We start from the raw sequence: 17780 nt of genomic DNA on the forward strand, positions 1-17780 counted from the left end.
AAAGAGGAAAGGTTCCCGGAGTGGTTTAGACGGCAGGCCGCAACAGAAATTCTACGGTAGGGGCTCTACAGGAGTACCAGAAGGTAAAAAGTGCCTCAAGCAAAACAAAGCAGGAACAAGCTGAACCGGCAGGTACACAGTCCACAGCGAGAAGCGCCGACCAAACGCCGCATCCTCAGTACTAATGGATTTACTGGCAGAAGATAAAAAGTGCCTCAAGCAAAACAAAGCAGGAACAAGCTAAACCTCCTGGCACACAGCGCACAGCGAGAAGCTGCACAAACACACACAAAACACAAGCCCGAAAAGAACCAGCACTGCTGGCACCCAGACGCGGCATCGCCAGCCCAAGCGCGAAGCCGCGCAGACAAGCAGCCGAAGGGCCAAGCAATCCAGCAACAAGCAGCAGGAGCATGCAGGAGGAAGAAAATCCCTTAGACGCGATACCCGGAGGCAGCCGACTGACCACTGTCAGTCGAGACGTCCGCTGCCGCCACAAAGCGGGCGGCCGCGGACGGAGAAAGGGCAGCCGCCGACAAGGAGCCGGCGTTGCCCGGCCCGGGGGGTCCGCCTGGCCCGGGCAGCGGACGGAGGGAGGCTGGACACAGGAACACGGTAGTGCTTCAGCAAGAAGATCAGCGAAAGATTCAGCCCTGTAGATGCCGGAGCTCAGTATAGCCGAGTCAGCGGTAGCCGCCGCAGGAATGCCCAAGGACCGGCGTGACCCGACCGATGCCGGCCCGGGACTCCCGAGGAAGCAGGCGAGCTCGGACCAGCAGCAAGCACCCCAGTGGTGTCGAGCTCTCCGGAGGCACCCGACGTCACAGTGAGGGACGGAGACGCCTCGCCAGCTCCGCGCCGATCGTCGGCGCCACTCGAAGGGTGTCCCCCATCGGAGTCGGAGACCCCCGGCGAAGACTCCTCCTCGGGCGACTCGACAAAGTCCGAGGAGGAGCTGTCCTCTGGCTCGAGAAGTGCTTGCGCCCGCAAGGGCGTCATGCGCCTCGCACCAGACAAGAGCGCCTCCAGCGTCAGCTGCATAGTGAGGCGCTGATAGGTGGCGGCACGTTTGCGAGCCAAGACCTCAGCAGCAGGGCCGTCATCAGGCACGAAGGTATAGGGGCAGAAGGTAAAAAGTGCCTCAAGCAAAACAAAGCAGGAACAAGCTGAACCGGCAGGTACACAGTCCACAGCGAGAAGCGCCGACCAAACGCCGCATCCTCAGTACTAATGGATTTACTGGCAGAAGATAAAAAGTGCCTCAAGCAAAACAAAGCAGGAACAAGCTGAACCTCCTGGCACACAGCGCACAGCGAGAAGCTGCACAAACACACACAAAACACAAGCCCGAAAAGAACCAGCACTGCTGGCACCCAGACGCGGCATCGCCAGCCCAAGCGCGAAGCCGCGCAGACAAGCAGCCGAAGGGCCAAGCAATCAAGCAACAAGCAGCAGGAGCATGCAGGAGGAATAAAATCCCTTAGACGCGATACCCGGAGGCAGCCGACTGACCACTGTCAGTCGAGACGTCCGCTGCCGCCACAAAGCGGGCGTCCGCGGACGGAGAAAGGGCAGCCGCCCTCGGGAAGCGGGGCGCCTCCAAGCCTTTCAGCTAAGCAGCTTCCAACGGCAAACGGACTCGAAGGGGTGGTACGGACTGTTGTGGATAAAAGAAGGGGTAGGGGTCCAAACGTTTTTGAATAGGGAGGGGAGACATGTAGAAGAATGGAAGTAGATTGAGGGGTGGGGTATAGAGAAGAAGGGGTATTCACAACTGAGATTTTGTTGGTGGGGTAGGTGAGAGCGCAGGTGAAAATGATGGGAGGCTTGAGAGGGAGGGCGAAGGAAGCGGCAGAGGAGGAGCGAGCGAAGGGCAACGCCAGGCTGTTAGCAAAGCTGCAGAAGATTGCAGACTCACCTTCGGTTCCTCCTCCTTACTCCCTTAGGGAGAAAAAAGCGTCTTCACAAGAAATCAACAGGAGGAGAAGGGCGGAAGAAATTGCAAAGGAGAACATGGCGTTCGCGAAGCGACTTGAAGGAGTCAAATCTGCCACATTCGACCAGAAGACAATGAAGCATGATCAGGCAATGCAAGTCAGGTATCTCAAGAACGTTTCTCAGTTTCCTGTTATCGCCAAGGACTCGAAACCGAAACCCCAGAAGAAATCTATCCCCGGAAGGCCACCATGGTTCAAAGAACTACCCGTGTCTCAGAAGGTCAGCGCGCGACCGGAATGGCAAAGTTGAGGAGGGAGGAGGGAGAAATCGTTGTGTATTTTACTTGCCAGTAAGCGTATTATGCACTTGTTTAGAGAACAAAGAATTCGCTTTGAGGGTTTGCGTTGACTGTAGATGTAGTTTGCCTTCATTACACATGTAGTTTGTTTCAATGAAACTTCTTGACTGCATGTCCATGTGCAGCTAAGATGAAGTCTTCTCCCTCACGGCCGGGCTTACCTGGAAGCTTTGCTCCTCAACAGGCCTGCCATACGTCTGATTGACATGTGTGATGTCGTAAGAGCTTTCCAAAGTGGAGAACCCGATCTGATGGAGGGTGTGAGGGCACTGACATTCTGTTCCCTTTCTCTTAACCTGCCGCCTCGTCAAGCTCGCGCTGTGCAACGTCTGCCCGAGTTCGCTTTCCTTGGCAGTCAAATCTGGGGGGAGTCATGGGATAGGGCACTGCAACAGCGACTTCACCTGCCAGCCCCTCCAGCTGAGACCTGAGCGCATCGATGTCCTTCTGTACCATCTTACGGCTCTTGGAGGCATCTTCTGCATCACGGCTGAAAGAGGAGGGGTCCATACCGCTCATGCTCTCAGCAATCGAAATGGCTCGCACCTGCGCCGCAAGTTGACAGGCGGACGGGGGAGAGAGGAGAACCTGGTAGGCATGCAGGAAGCCAACCTCGCTTTCAAGGTTGTTGAGGGTGCTCAGACAAGCACGGAGTTCAGGTTCCACGAGCTCTCTGATCTGAGCAGCGACGAACTTGAGCTTGTCATAGGCCTCCTGATGCACCCGCGTCTGTTCGAATGCCTTGCCCTTGTCAGCTTGCAACCTCGTTACCATCCCCTGCTGACAGTCAGACAAGTCAAGGGGCTGTGAACAAGCAGATGCCTCGAGGCCGCTCATCTGCTCTTGAATGCGAGCTATCTGTTCATCTTTGACTGTGACAACCTCTTGCAACTCAGACTTCAATCGCTGAAGATGCTCCGCTTTCAGCAGCTTCTGATGCTCTATCTCCTCTTCGTGTCTTCTCTCTATCTCTGTTATGATCTTCTTGTACGCTCCCTCAGTCTCCGTCTTGGCTCTCGCCTTCGCCTCCTACTCTGGGAGTCAGCTCGCGCTCAACTGGCGAACTATTTCTCTTCACTCACCTCGGCCGCTTTAGCAGCGATCGCTGAGTTGCTTTCACGGAGAGCTTGTCGTTCACGTTGTAGCATTTCCTAGGGAGACATCAGACCCGCAGCATCTCGGCTTGTCATCGCACCTTTCTCTCCTCCACTTCTTTGAGTTGCGTCTTCAGCCTTTGACATTCAATCTCAAACTTTCTGCCGCCAGCGCTTGCTTCTGAGAGTGATTTATGGAAAGCTGTTGCCGTCAGGTCACTGATCGGACCATGCAAAATAGCAGATTTGATCAGTCTTCCACAGATGCCTTTCTTCAGTTTGCTGTCTTGATTTGAACACTACAAACTGGTCACTGTTGGCAACAAACATCCACCACCACTCACTTGATCTACGAGCTCCGTCGCCAGCATCTTTCCTGTTCGGAAGGAAGTCTTGGTGTCTCCATGGTCAGGCAGCACGCTACCAAATTTGACGCAGGTGGCTCCTTCTGTGCCAACATGACAGAGCACTTCGATCGCTTCTTCGGGCGTGTGCAGAGCGACGGACAAGCCGTGAAGGAGTTTTGACGCGAGCACGTTCCTGCCGAGTCAATCATTGCCCGCACCTCAGCCTTTGACCTCACCGCGAGTCTGACTCGATCGCGCTGGAGGAATGCTCTACATTTAGCTTGAGCTCCACCACGAACGGATGCTCGAACAACTCAGCCATCGTCTCGGCAAGCTGCAGGCTCAGTCATCCGAGGAGCAGACATTGTTTCCCACCTGCTCCTCCAGGTCGTTCACTGTCTGTCGGAATTCTCGTTGGCCTCTCTCGAGGGTAGAGCAGCGATGCTCCATCGACATGACCTTCTCCTGCGCTCGCTGCTCCTTGTCCTCTTTGTCTCTCAGCAGTAACTTGGTGGCCTTCAGTTCCTCCTTGAGTGTTTCCCGTGCGTCAGTCGCAGCAGGGAAGTTGGAGTCTCACTTGGAGCTTGAGGAGATGCTCATGGGCTCCCTGTTTGACCAACGTGAGTCAGGCAATGCGTGGGCGCCCTGTGCTACCTTGTGGTCTTCACTCAAGCCCGAGCCCGAGCCCGCCTTGATCTCTCTTACATCGGCTCTCCCTGGCGAGGTTGTGCGATGCACTTTGTGCAGCTACAACCTTTTAGTCAAGTGCAAGGGCTTGCTTCATGTGCTTTCACCTCCTGATGCGCCTGATCCAGGTTGACAATGGCCTGACGAAACTTGGAAGCAGAGGAGCTGAGCTGATCCCTGAGCTGCCCAATCTCTGCGCTTAGACTTGTTTGTAAGTTGAGATCCACATGTTCAATCTCCTGTCAAGCACTCAACATGCAATGTCAAGCATCACAGTCCATTACAGCAATAAGGGAGAAGAGCTTCGAGAAGAAGATGTTTTCTAGTTCCAAGTCTCCGTCTGCATTCATGAACTAGACAGGATCATCGCAGTGCCCCCATCCCCCTCCTCCCCTCACACCTGTCGTGAAAGCCGCTTGACGCGTTCGAATATGTCGTGCTTGGATCTGAGAGACCCCACATCGACCCTCGGAATCTCCAGCTCGACAACCTGGCAGGAGACTCTAAGGCAGGCAAGCGGCACAGGGTAAAATTCGCACCTCGTTGGTCAAAACCTTGTGGAGGTGAATTGAAACAAGCTCTCCAACCTCGTCGCTCTCAGACAAGGCTTGCAAGACCGTCTGCGAGGACACGTTCTTTCCATCCACCATCAAGATTACATCTCCTCTCGAAACTTTGCCGCTTGCTGAAGCAGGGCTTCCCTCAATCACTTCAGCCACCTGCAAGAGCCGCACTACAAGTCAAACTCCCTGACTCGAGAGGCAGCGAGCTGCTTGCCGCGTTTCCATTCACAATGATCCCCAATGCAGTCTTGTTCCTTGTGCCATCGTACGATGAGGCTGCTCGAGTGCAAGTCAGTCGCAGCCCCTCCAAGGGTCAACGCTCACCGTCTGCCTTGTTCGAGGAGGGCCAGATGCAGTCCTCCATGACCTTGAGGGCTGCTTCGCCGATCTTCGCAAAGGCGTCATGGAGGATGTCGCTCGAGGGGAGGGGACCTTGGATAAGTGCTCGCTGCCGTCTTGAGGAGCGAGCTTGTGTTCGCCCATGGAGCTGCACATGGTCAGGAATTCTTCGTGGGTTCTCAGTCGCAGTCGCTTCGCTTCCTCTGCAGTAGCCTCTGCCTGTCGCAGCTGAATGCGAGACCACGTCACACTCTTGGTCTTGCATGTGCGCGAATAAGAGACGCACCGCTTGCTGGAGCTGACGGATCGAATTCTTGGCTTCAACCAGTTCAGCTGAGCTTGCTTCTATCCTCTTCTCAAAGTCTCGGCGCTCCAATTGCTTCTCGCCTTCAAGCGTGGCAGCCTTAGTGACAGCTGCTTCGATCTGACTCATCAAGGCCTGCTTCTCCTGGGAGAGCTGCTGCTGCAGACTTCGAAACTTGGAGTCAGGAACTGAAGAAGACCGGAGAGCGTCAAGCTCTTTCTCTGCACTGAGAAGTCGTCGATGTAAAGCCTCTTCTCTCCTGGTTGCAGCCGATTCAATCTTCTGTCGTTGCTCGAGCTGCTCTGTCATTGCATCTGCATGATCTTTCATACTCTGTTCATACTTGTCCCGTTCGCCTCGCAGTTGATCTCTCAGTTTCTTGTTGTCACTTTCTGCCTCACGCACTTCTTCTCTCATCTGCACGGTGTGATCGGTTTCTGCGAGGAAGGGAAGCAACCACCTTGTCTCTTGTCATCCTCCATTCACTTTCTGACCGCTTGTGCTCCTCGAGAGATTCGAAATGCTTCATCTTGAGTTCTTCGACCTGCAACTCCCACGCGTCATCAAAGCAACTCGAGACAAGACGGCACCATGTGAAGCAAGTCGTTGGTTTCTTTCTTCAGTGAGTCTTGCGTTCTCTTGGATTCTTCTTGAATGGACATGACTTCATTCTCACAAGTCTTTAACCTCTGGGTGAGCTTTGTCGAGAGGTTCTGAGAATTGAAGAGTGAATCCTCAAGTTCCCTGACTTGAGCGATCAATTTTTCATTGTGTTCCTTGAAGTTTGCATTCTCAGTTTCCAAGTCTTTCTGTCTCTTCTCCATGCAAGCAATAGCCTCCTCAAGAGAGGATTCCTTCCTTTGTCTTTCTCGTGAAGTTTCATCCATATTCGTGATCATGTCATTCGTCCTACTTTGAGCCACTTCCAGCTCTCGGATCTGATCAAATCATGACTACATGTTCAACATCAATCTCCTCACCTGGTCGTTCTTCTCTATCAGCTCTGCTTGTAATCGTTCAAATGAAATCCGTATCTCTATCTCACGATTCTTGGCGGTCTCGGCTATTTTTTCGAATTCGCTGATCTTTTTCAAATCTTCTCTAAGCTCTTCGTTTTCGCCTTCAAGATGTGGTACAGTTAGCCTTGGAAGCCGCTGAGTGAAAAGATTCAGACCTTGCAATCGTTTCATTTCGTCATGGTAATATCGCCTGTTGCGATCAATCTCTTCCTGGAGACATCCTTCACTTCCTCTTGCCTCCCCTCATCGCTTCTCAACTTGCCTGTGCGGCGTCCAATCTATTCTGGAGAGCAAGGCAAGAGCTCTCAGAGCCTCTAAGAGCCTCTAAACGCTGCGACGTCTCTTCATTTTGATCCCTGAGATCTTTGTTTTCTCGTCTTAGTTTTGCAATCAATCCCATCATATCCGCATTTGCTGCTTGCTCTCGCAGCTCCCTCTCTCTCTGCATGGATCGATTTAGCTGCTCCTCTGCTGTCCGATGCTGGTTTTGCAAGAACTTGATCTGCGCTTGAAGCGAGCGGAGAAGTGTTCTGTCGTGATCAGTGCCTGACTGCTCCGTGTCTTGTCGAGCATCGCTGGTGGTGTGAGAGATGTTGGCAGCCATCGCAGCTCCACTCCACCTCCTGTCACAGCATGCGGCTCACTAAGTAGAATGCAGGTTCCCAACCAGCAGTCAATGCACATTGATCCCTCTATCTGCTTGAGTAGTACCTTTCTCTTTCTTCCAAAGTGAGGCAGAAGAACAGAGTGATATGTGCATTTACCTCCCTCCTCCCTTTCTTCCGTTTCCCTTCTCTATCTTTTGTCTTCGCAACCTTCACTCCTCTCCCCTCCCCTCCCCTCCCCCCTTCCTCCCCTCCCCTCCTCTCCTCTCCTCTCCTCTCCTCTCCTCTCCTCTCCTCTCCTCTCCTCTCCTCTCCTCTCCTTTCTCTTCACCTGCATTGTGTCAATCTGATCGTCTCTCGTGTCCAGTTCTATCGCCTCGAATGCTTCCTGTCTTCTGTCTGCTGTCTCCCTGTCTTCTGTCTGCTGTGCTCCGCTCTCCTCTCCTCTCCTCTTCTCTGCTACTCCTCTTCCCTTGTGTCATGGTAGGTCTATTGTGGGGAACTACTGGTGAAGTCTCAGCAACAAGGGTGGGGTACTTACTGGAATGTAAGAGGGTGGGGGTAGTTGAATGGAGCGGATCCGAGGCTCCGATCCTCAGCGAGTGCCAACTGACGGGACGCGACTGACGTACCGGGCCCGGCCAGGTACTGGGCCCTGGCTCCCGGAGTCCGACGGTCCTCAGCCAACGGTCCGGCGGCCTCGGAGTCGCCAGCCAGGCTGCGCGGTGCTTCGCCGGGCGGGGGCCCATTCCGGCGAAAGTCACAGAAGACTCCCGGATCACTGAGACATCTATCGGATGCCTGACACGATGTTCACCCACAGTGCCACGGACGGCGCGGCCCCGGGTGGCCCCTGGGCCGCCGGCCCGGCCGCGGCCCGGAACCGTGGCGTGCCGGGCAGGAAACGTTGTCAACCACCGGCAGGGGGGCCTACCTGCTTGCTCGTAACCGTTTACTATATGGCGGCAATGGCGAGACGCGGTGAGGAGAGAGCGCGCGTGAGTGAGAGACAGAGAGGAGGCTGAGGGAGAGGGAGAGGGAGAGGGAGAGGGAGAGGGAGAGGGAGAGGGAGAGGGAGAGGGAGAGGGAGAGGGAGAGGGAGAGGGCACAAAGGAGGAAGAGGGGAGCAAGTGATCAGGGTGCGCAGACGACCAATATCCCAAAGGAGGAAAGTTCATCGGAGCTTGAACACGCTTTAACCATCACGGCAATGGAGCTGCACCGATACTGAAAGCACGTTGAAGTAACCTTACGAGGATTCGAAGTCTTCGTTCCACGGCGAGTCATCGAGCTTTGTATGGACGGCGGAAAGGAGGACAGCAAATCACGGCTTTTGTCTTGTGATACCATGCAGGGTCACGATGACACAAGTCAACTCACCGTCATTGAGGAGGTTCAACACAAAATTTTCAGCAGCAATAGCAGCGCTGTCGAAGATGTCGCAAACCCCGAGGTAGAGCGCTTGGGCAGGATGATGATACCCCATCTCCTTGAGATCTTGCGATACGACGCGACTTCAGTTGCAGGACAAGAGGAGGGCAATGCAGAGAAAGAAGAGTCAGAGTCCGAGAGAGAGAGAGAGAACGAAGTCTCTGTTTCCCTCGTTGTCAGTTATTCTCAATCTTCTGCCATGCCGTCTATTCTCAAAGTTTCTTTGCTTCAACACAAGGGGCCCAACCAAGGCAAAGATGGTCACTCTCAGACCCTTTTGTCCTCCTCGCTGCCGAGCGCGCTTGCCCCTGCTCCTCTTCAATCTGGAGGCAAAGACTACCATCCATCGCCTCGTTCGCCTCGCTCTCCTCAATCTGCGCATCTCTCCCCGTCAAGGCAGCGGCCGGGCGTGAGTCCCAGGCACGCGAGGTGAGGGCGGGAGCTCAACTTGTCTCTCTCACACGCACGCAGACCTGCGAGTTGGGGGCTGCGGCACGAAATCGACCTGCAGGTGAGGGCGATCGCGCGGCATCCGATCCATCTGATCCCTGCTAGCGCAACGGCTCTCTCCTCGATTTTCAAGCTGGAAGCGAGGTTCCTACCCTTCGATCGGCTCAGCTCGTTCATCCCGGGAGCTCTGGTGAAGGAGGATGTGCGAGATGCAAGACGGTTCTGACGCCTCCCGCAGTCACCTGGAGGATCAAGTTGACGTCTATAGGACGCAAGTTCGCCTCCAGGTTCGGGGTGATCGCGCATGACTTGAAGGCGAAGACAGACTGGTGGCTCCTGTCCTCCCCTTCGCTTGTCATCACTCTGGGCGTGGCAGGTGTCAGAACTCGTGCGGTGGCAGGGCCTGGTACCTGACCTCCCTCGGCTTCTTCAACGGAGCCACTGCCGTCAACGCCGAGAAGATTCCTCTGCGAGCTCAAGACGTGCTGGGATGTCACCTGACGTGGGGCAGAGACAGAGAGAGAGGGTAAGCAGGCGGGCCCGCGCGCTGGTCGTGAGTCTCGTCCAGGCGCCTTCGCTTCTCGCTCAACGGGAGGATGCTTCACGCGGAGATCTCCGAGATCCGAGGGCCTGTCTTCTTCGCTTGCCAGCTCCTCAACCGAGGAGACAGGTGGGCTTGTGTTGGTGACCTCTCGACCTGACGGCCCGGCAGCGTTCAGTTCCTGGCCGAGGAAGTGCAAGAGGTGGAGGACTGCAGGCCTCCTGTCCAGCAGCAAGATTCTCCACACAGCATCGAGTGCACAACTCAAGACGCAGATAGAGATGCTCCACCCAGACATGAAGACTCAAGCGAGCAAGAAAAAGCGACATCAGCAGAGCTTGAAATATTGAAGGCAGAGAGAGAATATTACCTGTCAATGATGTCAAGACTTGCAAACGATGTCTCCAAGTGGAAAGACTCTTTGAACATCTCGAACGTTCAGAAGCAGATCAAAAGCTTGGAGCAGGAAGTAGCTCGCAACAGTATCCGTCAGTCTCAACATGCCAAGGAGATTGCGAGGCACGCCAACATGAAGAATTATTTGCTGAATCGGATCAAGATGTCTGAGTCAAAGGTGCAGAAATTCATCAACCAGGAGGTTCAACACAAGTTGGCGATGAGCAACGACGTGTCGCCGCGTTACAGCAAGTCTGGTCGCCTCCTCTTTCACTCTCCTCTTGACTCCTCAGCCACCTCAAAGACGCCGAGCAGACCTCGGAGGCCCCGCAGGAAGTCGGAAGAGAAGCATCGTCTAGGTGAGCCATCGCCTGCTGGGCTCGCGCTGAGAGTCGTCAGATGAGTTCCAGCACTTGATCGAGCAGGAGCGCTCGAGCATGTCGTCGCGGCCGATGAGGTTTGGCTGCACGTTTCCCTCCTGCTCGCTGACGGCTGGGGCAGTGCACGGACGAGGCCGTTGATCAACCCCTTCGACATGGAGAGGCGCATAGGACAGACGTCAAGAACGCCCGAGGAGAAGAGGATCTTCCGCTTGGCCTCACGGCCTGAGCTCAGCCCCGAGCTGGAGGACGGCAAGGCAGAGTCGATCACCCACAGCAGGGAGGAGGAGGCAGAAGCTTTCTTGAGGAGCGTCCGCGATGGCGACACCAGCAAGTGCCTCAGTCTTATCACCAACGTCAACAGCAGCGAGCAGAGGCAGAGGCTTGCCTCTCAAGCCCTCCCCCTCTGCGTGAAGCATGGCAACGAGGAGCTGTGCAGCAAGTTGGCCCCCTTGAGCAGCAAGCAGGGGCTGAACCTGTCCTTGTTTTGCGCCGCTCAGTTCGGGCATGTCGGGTTGATGAGACTAGTGGTTGAGTTCGGGGCTGAGATCCACGCGAGGAATGCCGACGAGGCGACTCCTCTCATCCTCGCCTCCTTCCACGGCAACTTGGACTGCATCGCCGAGCTGCTTCGAGCTCGAGCTGACGTGAACGCCTGTGACGCGGACAAGTACACGTCGCTGATGTGGGCTGCCTTCAAGGGGAGGCGAGAAGCTGCAGTCTACCTCATCGAGCACGGGGCGGACATGAGCGTCAAGTCCAAGGAAGGGAACTCGGCCCTCACCTACGCGGCATACAGCGGATGCGAGGAGCTCGTTGACTTCATGCTTGATCGAGGGGTGACGGTCGACAGCAACAGCAGCGGCTTGAGCGCTGCTGACATTGCCGCACGTCAGGGCCACCGAGGAATAGAGGAGAAGATCAGGAGGACACTGGAGTCGTGACAGAGAGAAGCCAAGAAAGAGCCGTAGGGGAGAGGGAGGAGAGCAGAGAGGAGTGGGTGTGGAGCTAATTTACAAGTGAAAGAATACAGCGAATCATTTCCAGTCTTAGCGACCTTCGGGAACCTGAAAGCCACACTTCTGACCAGCCTCGTAGATCCTCTCAAGCTCTTCCTCCCACCTCCCCTGCGCCTTGCAGTTGAGGTAGTGCCTGTACAAATCCATGAGATGAACAAGAAGAAAAGAGGTCAGGTGAGATGCAGACGGAGAGAAGAGAGGGCGAGGAGGGGAGCTGCGTACTGGTAGAGCAGGAGGGCTGTTCTCGCATCCTCGATGGAGTCATGGACTTCAGACTGAATCTTCTGACTGAGGATGATGTAGGCGAGAAATCTCAAAGACATCTTTCGGCGATTTGGCAGATGATAAATGTTGACGGTATCCATGATCTACAAGGTGGTTACAAGCCGAGAGCGAGAAAGAATGCGAATAAAACGGCAAGGAGTTTGCCAACACAAAGAAGATGCAGGTGAGGGGAGGAAAATGGATGAGGAGCAAGCAAGGAGGTACTAACAGAGGGGAAGGGAGAAGGTGAGATCGGAGCAGGAGGAGGGGACCTGCTCAGGCGGCACCCATATGTTGATGATACGGAAGTCGTTGTTGAGCCCGTGCCCTACGAAGATGTATCCCTTGTCCACCAGGTAGCGCAGCTTCACGTAGGCGCGCTTGAGAGGGATAAGGTGATGCGGTGACGTGGCAGGATCGAGGTCGCCGGGGAGGAGGCCTGAGAAGCGAGTGAGGTAGTCCATGATCTGCTCGGGAGTCTTGATGTAGTCGTCGATCATCGGAGTGCCTGCCAGGCACTGCTCCGCTCCCTTCACCCCAACTGTCGCCTTGCTGTCCAGCGACCTCACCACTGACACCCTTCCCAAGGACATTCTCCTGCAGGTCAAGTCAGTCGCTGTCCTCCTTCCTGCCCTCCGAGGGACTCACGAAGGTCTGGTGACCAGGTTGGTCCCATCGATGCGAAGCTCAGTCTCCTCCGCCGTTAGCGCGACAAATTCAGAGTCGATCCCGACGATCATGGAGGACGCAAGTTCTTCTGTGGACGGGGGAACAAAGGTAGGAGTCTTGTTGGCGAGGGAAGGGTTGCCGAGGGATCGGTCGTTCTTGTACACGTTCTTGGTGATCGGGTTCACGTACGGTTCACCTGGGCAGACCTCGTCGATGTCAACACGGGCGAAGTAGAGCACAGCTGGGGTCCTCCAGGGCTTGAATGTCACCATCTCACGCTGCTCCACCGGCCGCAGCAGGAAGTCGTTGACAAGCAGCCACGTCGGCCGGTCGACCTCATCCCCCCGCATACCTCGCGAGTCTTCAGGTCTGACGCGCACGTGGGTCACCAGGTGCCTCCCGTCCTGCGCGTCTCCGTCCCGCCACTCGCGCGCCCCTCCAGCAAACACACACGACACCACCCCCACCAGCTCGTAGACCCCACCCCCCTCCTGCCCCCCCTCCTTCCCTCCTTCCCCCCTCGTCACGCGATAGCGTCCTTCCTCTGCGTCGAAGCGCAAAGAGATCTTGAGCGGGAGCCACTCGCTCCCCGACCCATCCTCCGCTCCCTCCTCGGCTTCTTGCCTCCGCCCTCTGTAGAGCTCAGCCCCAGGCGCGTAAGGCGTCTCTAGCCCCGAGTCGATAGACAACACGTTGGGGAGCGAGACCATGCTCCTCCTCACCTGGCAGCAAGTCACCTGCTTCCTCTGCCCCTCCCCTCTGCTTCCTCTGCCCCTCCCTCTGCTTCCTCTGCCCCTCCCCTCTGCTTCCTCTGCCCCTCCCCTCTGCTTCCTCTGCCCCTCCCCTCTTCTTCCTCTGGCCCTCCCCTCTGCTTCCTCTGGCCCTCCCCTCTGCTTCCTCTGGCCCTCCCCTCTGCTTCCTCTGGCCCTCCCATCTGTTTCCTCCCGCTAGACACCTTAGTCGGACGGTACTGCTTGGCAGCATCGCTCCAAGCTCGGGTAGTCTGCAACGACCGTCAGCAAAGCTTCTCTTCGCTGTCGCCACTTGCCTGCTCGGAGCACAGGGAAGACTCGAGAATCTGCTCGAATGTGGGCCGTGAGTCCGACGACTTCTCCTCCTCTTGCGGCTTCGGATACGACAGGCGCCACTGAAACTCTCTCGTCTCCTGCGTGGATCCTCCCTGAAAGAGTTTTTCAGAGGAGGGTATGATGGAGGAAGAGACGGTAAGGGGAGGAACGGGAGCAGGCGGGAGAGGAGAAGGTCATAGCTTACCGAGTCATCGTTGGGTAGGAATGTGGCAGTCCGGCGCATGTTGGCGCCGAATACGAGATCGATCGCGGAGGGAAAGTCTCGGACAGTCATCTCCTTGTTCATCTACCTCTGTGTCAGCGGCACCCTCTCATCACTTCTCCTCCTTGACCTGCTCGAGCACAAAGCGATTGAGATTCTGAATGCGCTTGAGCAGCTCCTTGTCTGAACCCTCCCGCACCACAAATGCCGTAGCCGTTGACCGATCGAGAAGTTCCAAGCGAGAGGCCTCGGGCAGTTGACTGAGGCAAAGTGAGGAAAGGAGAGCGAGAGCATGAGAGAAGGGAGTGAAGTGGTTCAGACGCGGTTCAGAGGGCTGAGAGCCGTCAAGACCTGAAAGCTCTCAGGAAGTTGGTCGCCTGGCAGCAGACGCCGCGGGAGTTCTGAATCATATGGAAGAGGAAGCCCAACTCGTCGGAAAGACAAACCTGAAGAAGCAGTGAGAAGATGGAAGAGAGTAAAACGTTCGGGACAAATTCTAGAGGCAAAGCACGAAAGTAGGTAACAAAGAAGACACTGCTGCGAAGATGATTGAAGAGTTGAGGAAAAGAGGGAAGAGAGAGAAGAAAAAGAAGAAAGAGCAGAGAAATTAACAGGCAAGAGGAGAAAGGAAGGAGTAAACGATAGATTCGAAGGAGAACAAGGATGGGAAGAAGCGAAGAATCAAAGCAGGCGGGCGGGAGTTTGAGGACCTCTTTGGATGATAGATGATTGAGAACTCTAGAGCGCAGCTGGTAGTTGAAAAACATGGTATGAATCCAGGCGTTCGCATAGCTGTTGGGAATTGTGTTCTCAAGACCCCCGAATTTCGTGCTGTTGTAATGCTTGAAGGGAAAATCCTTTGTGCCAAGTCAATTTCTTTTCCTCTTCCTTCCTCTTTCAACCCCCCCCCCCCCCGTGCCTTTGCTTTTCGTCCTCTTCGCTCTATCTTTTTCACCTCTATTCCCAACTTGCCGAACTTGATCTCTCGACGGCAATAGTCCCTGAAAATCCAAGTCAACCTTTCCGATTTGTCAAACGTCTTGACGCACTTAGGGACTGAGTTCCACAGCTCTCGCGATCTTGAGAAGGTCTTCTCGTTGTCATCGATCCTCTGCCACCCACGTCATCCCTCAATCTCATCAAGTGATTCCTTTGATTACTTCGTGAGTCAACAACGGGAGCGACGAGAGGTCATTGGTTCCACGTAGCCTTGCAAGGGCTCCAGGAGGAAGGCCGCGCTGCTGCTGCCCTCGTTTGATCCCTGGATTGGTCGCATAGCCCACAAAATCTTTATCCGTCACCTACAGAACCAGAACAGATAAATTCCCATTCTCTTGCCCGCACTTTGCAGGCTCACCATGGCCATGAACTCTGAGTCAATTTGAAGAGGAGCAGCACAGGGTGGCAGTACGACCGGCGGCCAGTCACTGAGCAGCGGCTGCTCGTCTTCCTCCTCCACTTGGAGCGGTGCCAGCGACAAGCTTGTTTCCTGCGTTGCGAGATCACAATGTGAGGTTGAAGCTCTTGTTCCTCACTTCCACCCAGCCCTCCGTGTAGGTTGACACGACAGGTTCAGGGAGTACCGTCGGCAGCGACACTCCGATGGGGTTGACAGAGACAGGAGCGCCGACAGCAGCTGCTTTTGCTGTCGTTCCAGTAAATCCTTACCCTCCATTTCGCTCCTCTCTCCACCTGACGCTGCCGCCTGGTCCACCCACAAGGAAATTCTACCTCCCGCGTCTCCAAATATGAGCATCTGCGCACATCAAATTGACATCAGCTGCTGCTCTACAGGGTCATGAGGGAAGCTTACCTCGCCAGACGGGCTGACGTCCATGGCGTTCAATCCATTGCACTCGACCTGACGAGAGGTGAGGAGGAGGGCGATGACGCGATGACTCGCCTGCAGGACTGGGGGGACAGCAAACAAGCCTCCGACATCGCAGAGTTGGAAAACACCAGACTGGCAGAGAGACTGAGCACGAGATTATCTAAAAGATCAAGAAAACCTGACTGGCGGCAATGAGGGTGCAGGAAAATCTGTTACATTACAAGACGTGAGGAGACATGAAAGGAGAGACGAGTAGGAGAGCGATGCATTAAGACAGGGAGAAAAGGGAGGGGATTGGCTTGCCTCGGGTTGTATGACAGGAAGGAAGGGCCATGTGGGAAGGGAATGGCCGCAAGGGGGCGAGGATGACGACGGAGATCGAAAACTTTGATGGCAGGCTCAACTGTCAAGGAGCCGCGGAAGACTGTCGTCCCGCACGTCACTACCAGATCTCCCCGCACATCCAGAGCAGTGACAGGGCCCGCGTGCGCAAGCAGAGAGTGCTGGAGCGCGAGGGATCGCGGGTCTCGGAACTGAAGGTGACCGTCAAGGAAGGAGCAAGTCAGGTAGCGGGAGGTCTTGAGGAAAGTCACCCCCTCAAGGTCCATCTCTGTGCCAGTCACCACCGTAGCATGCACCAGGTCCATCATCGTCAGCAGCCTGCTATGCCCTCCCACAACCAGCCCAGCGCCAGTAGGCAGCAAGTCCATACATAGTAGTCCGCGTGCTTGAGGAAGGGCAGGAAGAGTGAGCATGGGAACGGGTGAGCGGTTATGAAGGCACACAGCATCGTCTGAGAGGGAAAGAACGCCATGTACCACCGGGAGGATCTGCCTGACCGGCGACGAAAATGCTCTCGCTTGACAGATTCGACGGAGAGAAAACGACGGGAAAGCTAGTGGAAACTCTTCTTGATCCTGATCCATAGGAGACACGAGGAAGGAGGAGAGCCAGCCCGCTGTTGTTCCGATCCACACAAGCTCTTCGGTCGGATCGAAAGCCATGCTCGCGATCTCTCCCAAGGTCGCATCACCTGCTGCTGCTGCCTCTGCCACCTCAGCCCAACCCTCTTCCTCTACCAACCCTCTCTCCTCAGCTGCAACATCGCCGTCGTCATACTCTGTCTCATCCACGAAGTCTGTCTCTCTCTCACCATGAAATCCCTCGCCTTGACTGTAACCCCCAGGAATGAACTCATGCGCGTCCGGCATCAGGCTACTTGGTACGAACTCTGCTGTCTCTGCATTGTAGCCTGGGACGAATGCACTTGCCTCCACCCGGAAGCCACCGATCACTCTCCTCTCTGCCGCTTCTCCATCGGCTATGCCGTAGCTCCCCGCTTCCTGCTCTCCTTTCCCTCCAACTTGTCCAGTGCTAGTTGCCACGACGCCTTGTAGCACACCGTCTCTTCCATTTCCATCTCTCCTTTCTCCTCCCCTCTCTCCTTTCTCCTCCCCTCTCTCCCCTCTCACTTCTTCTCTTATCTTCTCTTCTCTTTCTTCTTCTCTCTCTTCTCTCATCGCTCGCGGCACAAACTCGGCGGTTGTCGCCCGCAGCGTTCGCGCCATTCCTCTCCCCGCCTGGCCACCCCACCTTACTCGATGGACCCCTACCCACAAAATGTCATTCACATTGCTGCATTGGAGGGGTGAGGGTCCTCACAAAATCAGGGTGGTAGACAGGTTGGAGTGACAAAGGAGCTAGAGGGGGTAGGGGTGAGGACCCATTTCGACTTTTTGGGGTGGGGTGATGGATCCGAGGGGGTATTCATACCATGAAAGTTCTCTATCGAGTACTGGTAGTAGATTGTTTAGAAAATGTTCAGGGGGTGGATACTTTGTAGATCGGGTAGTCATTTTTGTGGTGGGGGTAGGGGTGGGGCCGTGGTGTATCGTCGGGATGCGGCGGCGAGCGATGGCGGTGACTAGAGTGGAGCGCGAGGAGGAGGAGGAGGAGAGGCTGATGAGCCTCGGAGGAGGAAAGCAGAAGCATCTGAAGCGAGTTGTCAGGCAAGGGTGGATGCAAGCTCCTCTCACCTTCGTTGGATTGCTGCTTCCCATTGCTGCCTTTCGAGGAATGCTCCTGCTCCCCTCTTCTGCTCCACCCTTTCCTCTCCCCATGTGCTTGAGAGCAGCTGCTGGCCTTTTCTCTGCATTTTTATGGGAGGGATTCTCCATGGAAACGAAATGGCCAGGAGGGGGAAGATGGTTTTCATACATTCTTGTGACGTTTCTCACTGCATTAGGAGACTTCAT

General features: G+C 55.4%; 4 protein-coding genes across 4 annotated transcripts; 3 read left to right on the plus strand and 1 right to left on the minus strand.

Annotated features, from left to right (window-relative positions):
- The first annotated feature begins 1795 nt into the window (after positions 1–1795).
- Positions 1796–2431, plus strand: GUITHDRAFT_155880 (hypothetical protein). Its single transcript, XM_005820900.1, has one exon. The coding sequence runs from the start codon at positions 2014–2016 to the stop codon at positions 2245–2247; it is 234 nt and encodes a 77-aa protein (XP_005820957.1). The 5' UTR covers positions 1796–2013; the 3' UTR covers positions 2248–2431.
- Positions 2432–8216: 5785 nt separating this feature from the next.
- GUITHDRAFT_166331 (hypothetical protein) lies at positions 8217–9094 on the plus strand (the record flags this gene model as incomplete). The annotated part of the gene is made up of 2 exons (XM_005820901.1): positions 8217–8235; positions 8402–9094. A coding segment is annotated over exon 2 (543 nt), but the record flags the coding sequence as incomplete, so codon positions are not given.
- A 1840-nt stretch (positions 9095–10934) lies between these two features.
- On the plus strand, positions 10935–11291 carry GUITHDRAFT_45225 (hypothetical protein; the record flags this gene model as incomplete). Its single annotated transcript, XM_005820902.1, has 1 exon — positions 10935–11291. A coding segment is annotated over one exon (357 nt), but the record flags the coding sequence as incomplete, so codon positions are not given.
- A 210-nt stretch (positions 11292–11501) lies between these two features.
- Positions 11502–12475, minus strand: GUITHDRAFT_158861 (hypothetical protein; the record flags this gene model as incomplete). The annotated part of the gene is made up of 4 exons (XM_005820903.1): positions 11502–11604; positions 11694–11839; positions 12008–12332; positions 12384–12475. The coding sequence occupies 4 exons, from the start codon at positions 12473–12475 to the stop codon at positions 11502–11504; spliced, it is 666 nt and encodes a 221-aa protein (XP_005820960.1).
- Positions 12476–17780: the final 5305 nt, after the last annotated feature.

The sequence above is a fragment of the Guillardia theta genome (genome assembly GCF_000315625.1).
Source record: "Guillardia theta CCMP2712 unplaced genomic scaffold GUITHscaffold_160, whole genome shotgun sequence".
In the NCBI taxonomy this organism is placed as follows: domain Eukaryota; class Cryptophyceae; order Pyrenomonadales; family Geminigeraceae; genus Guillardia; species Guillardia theta.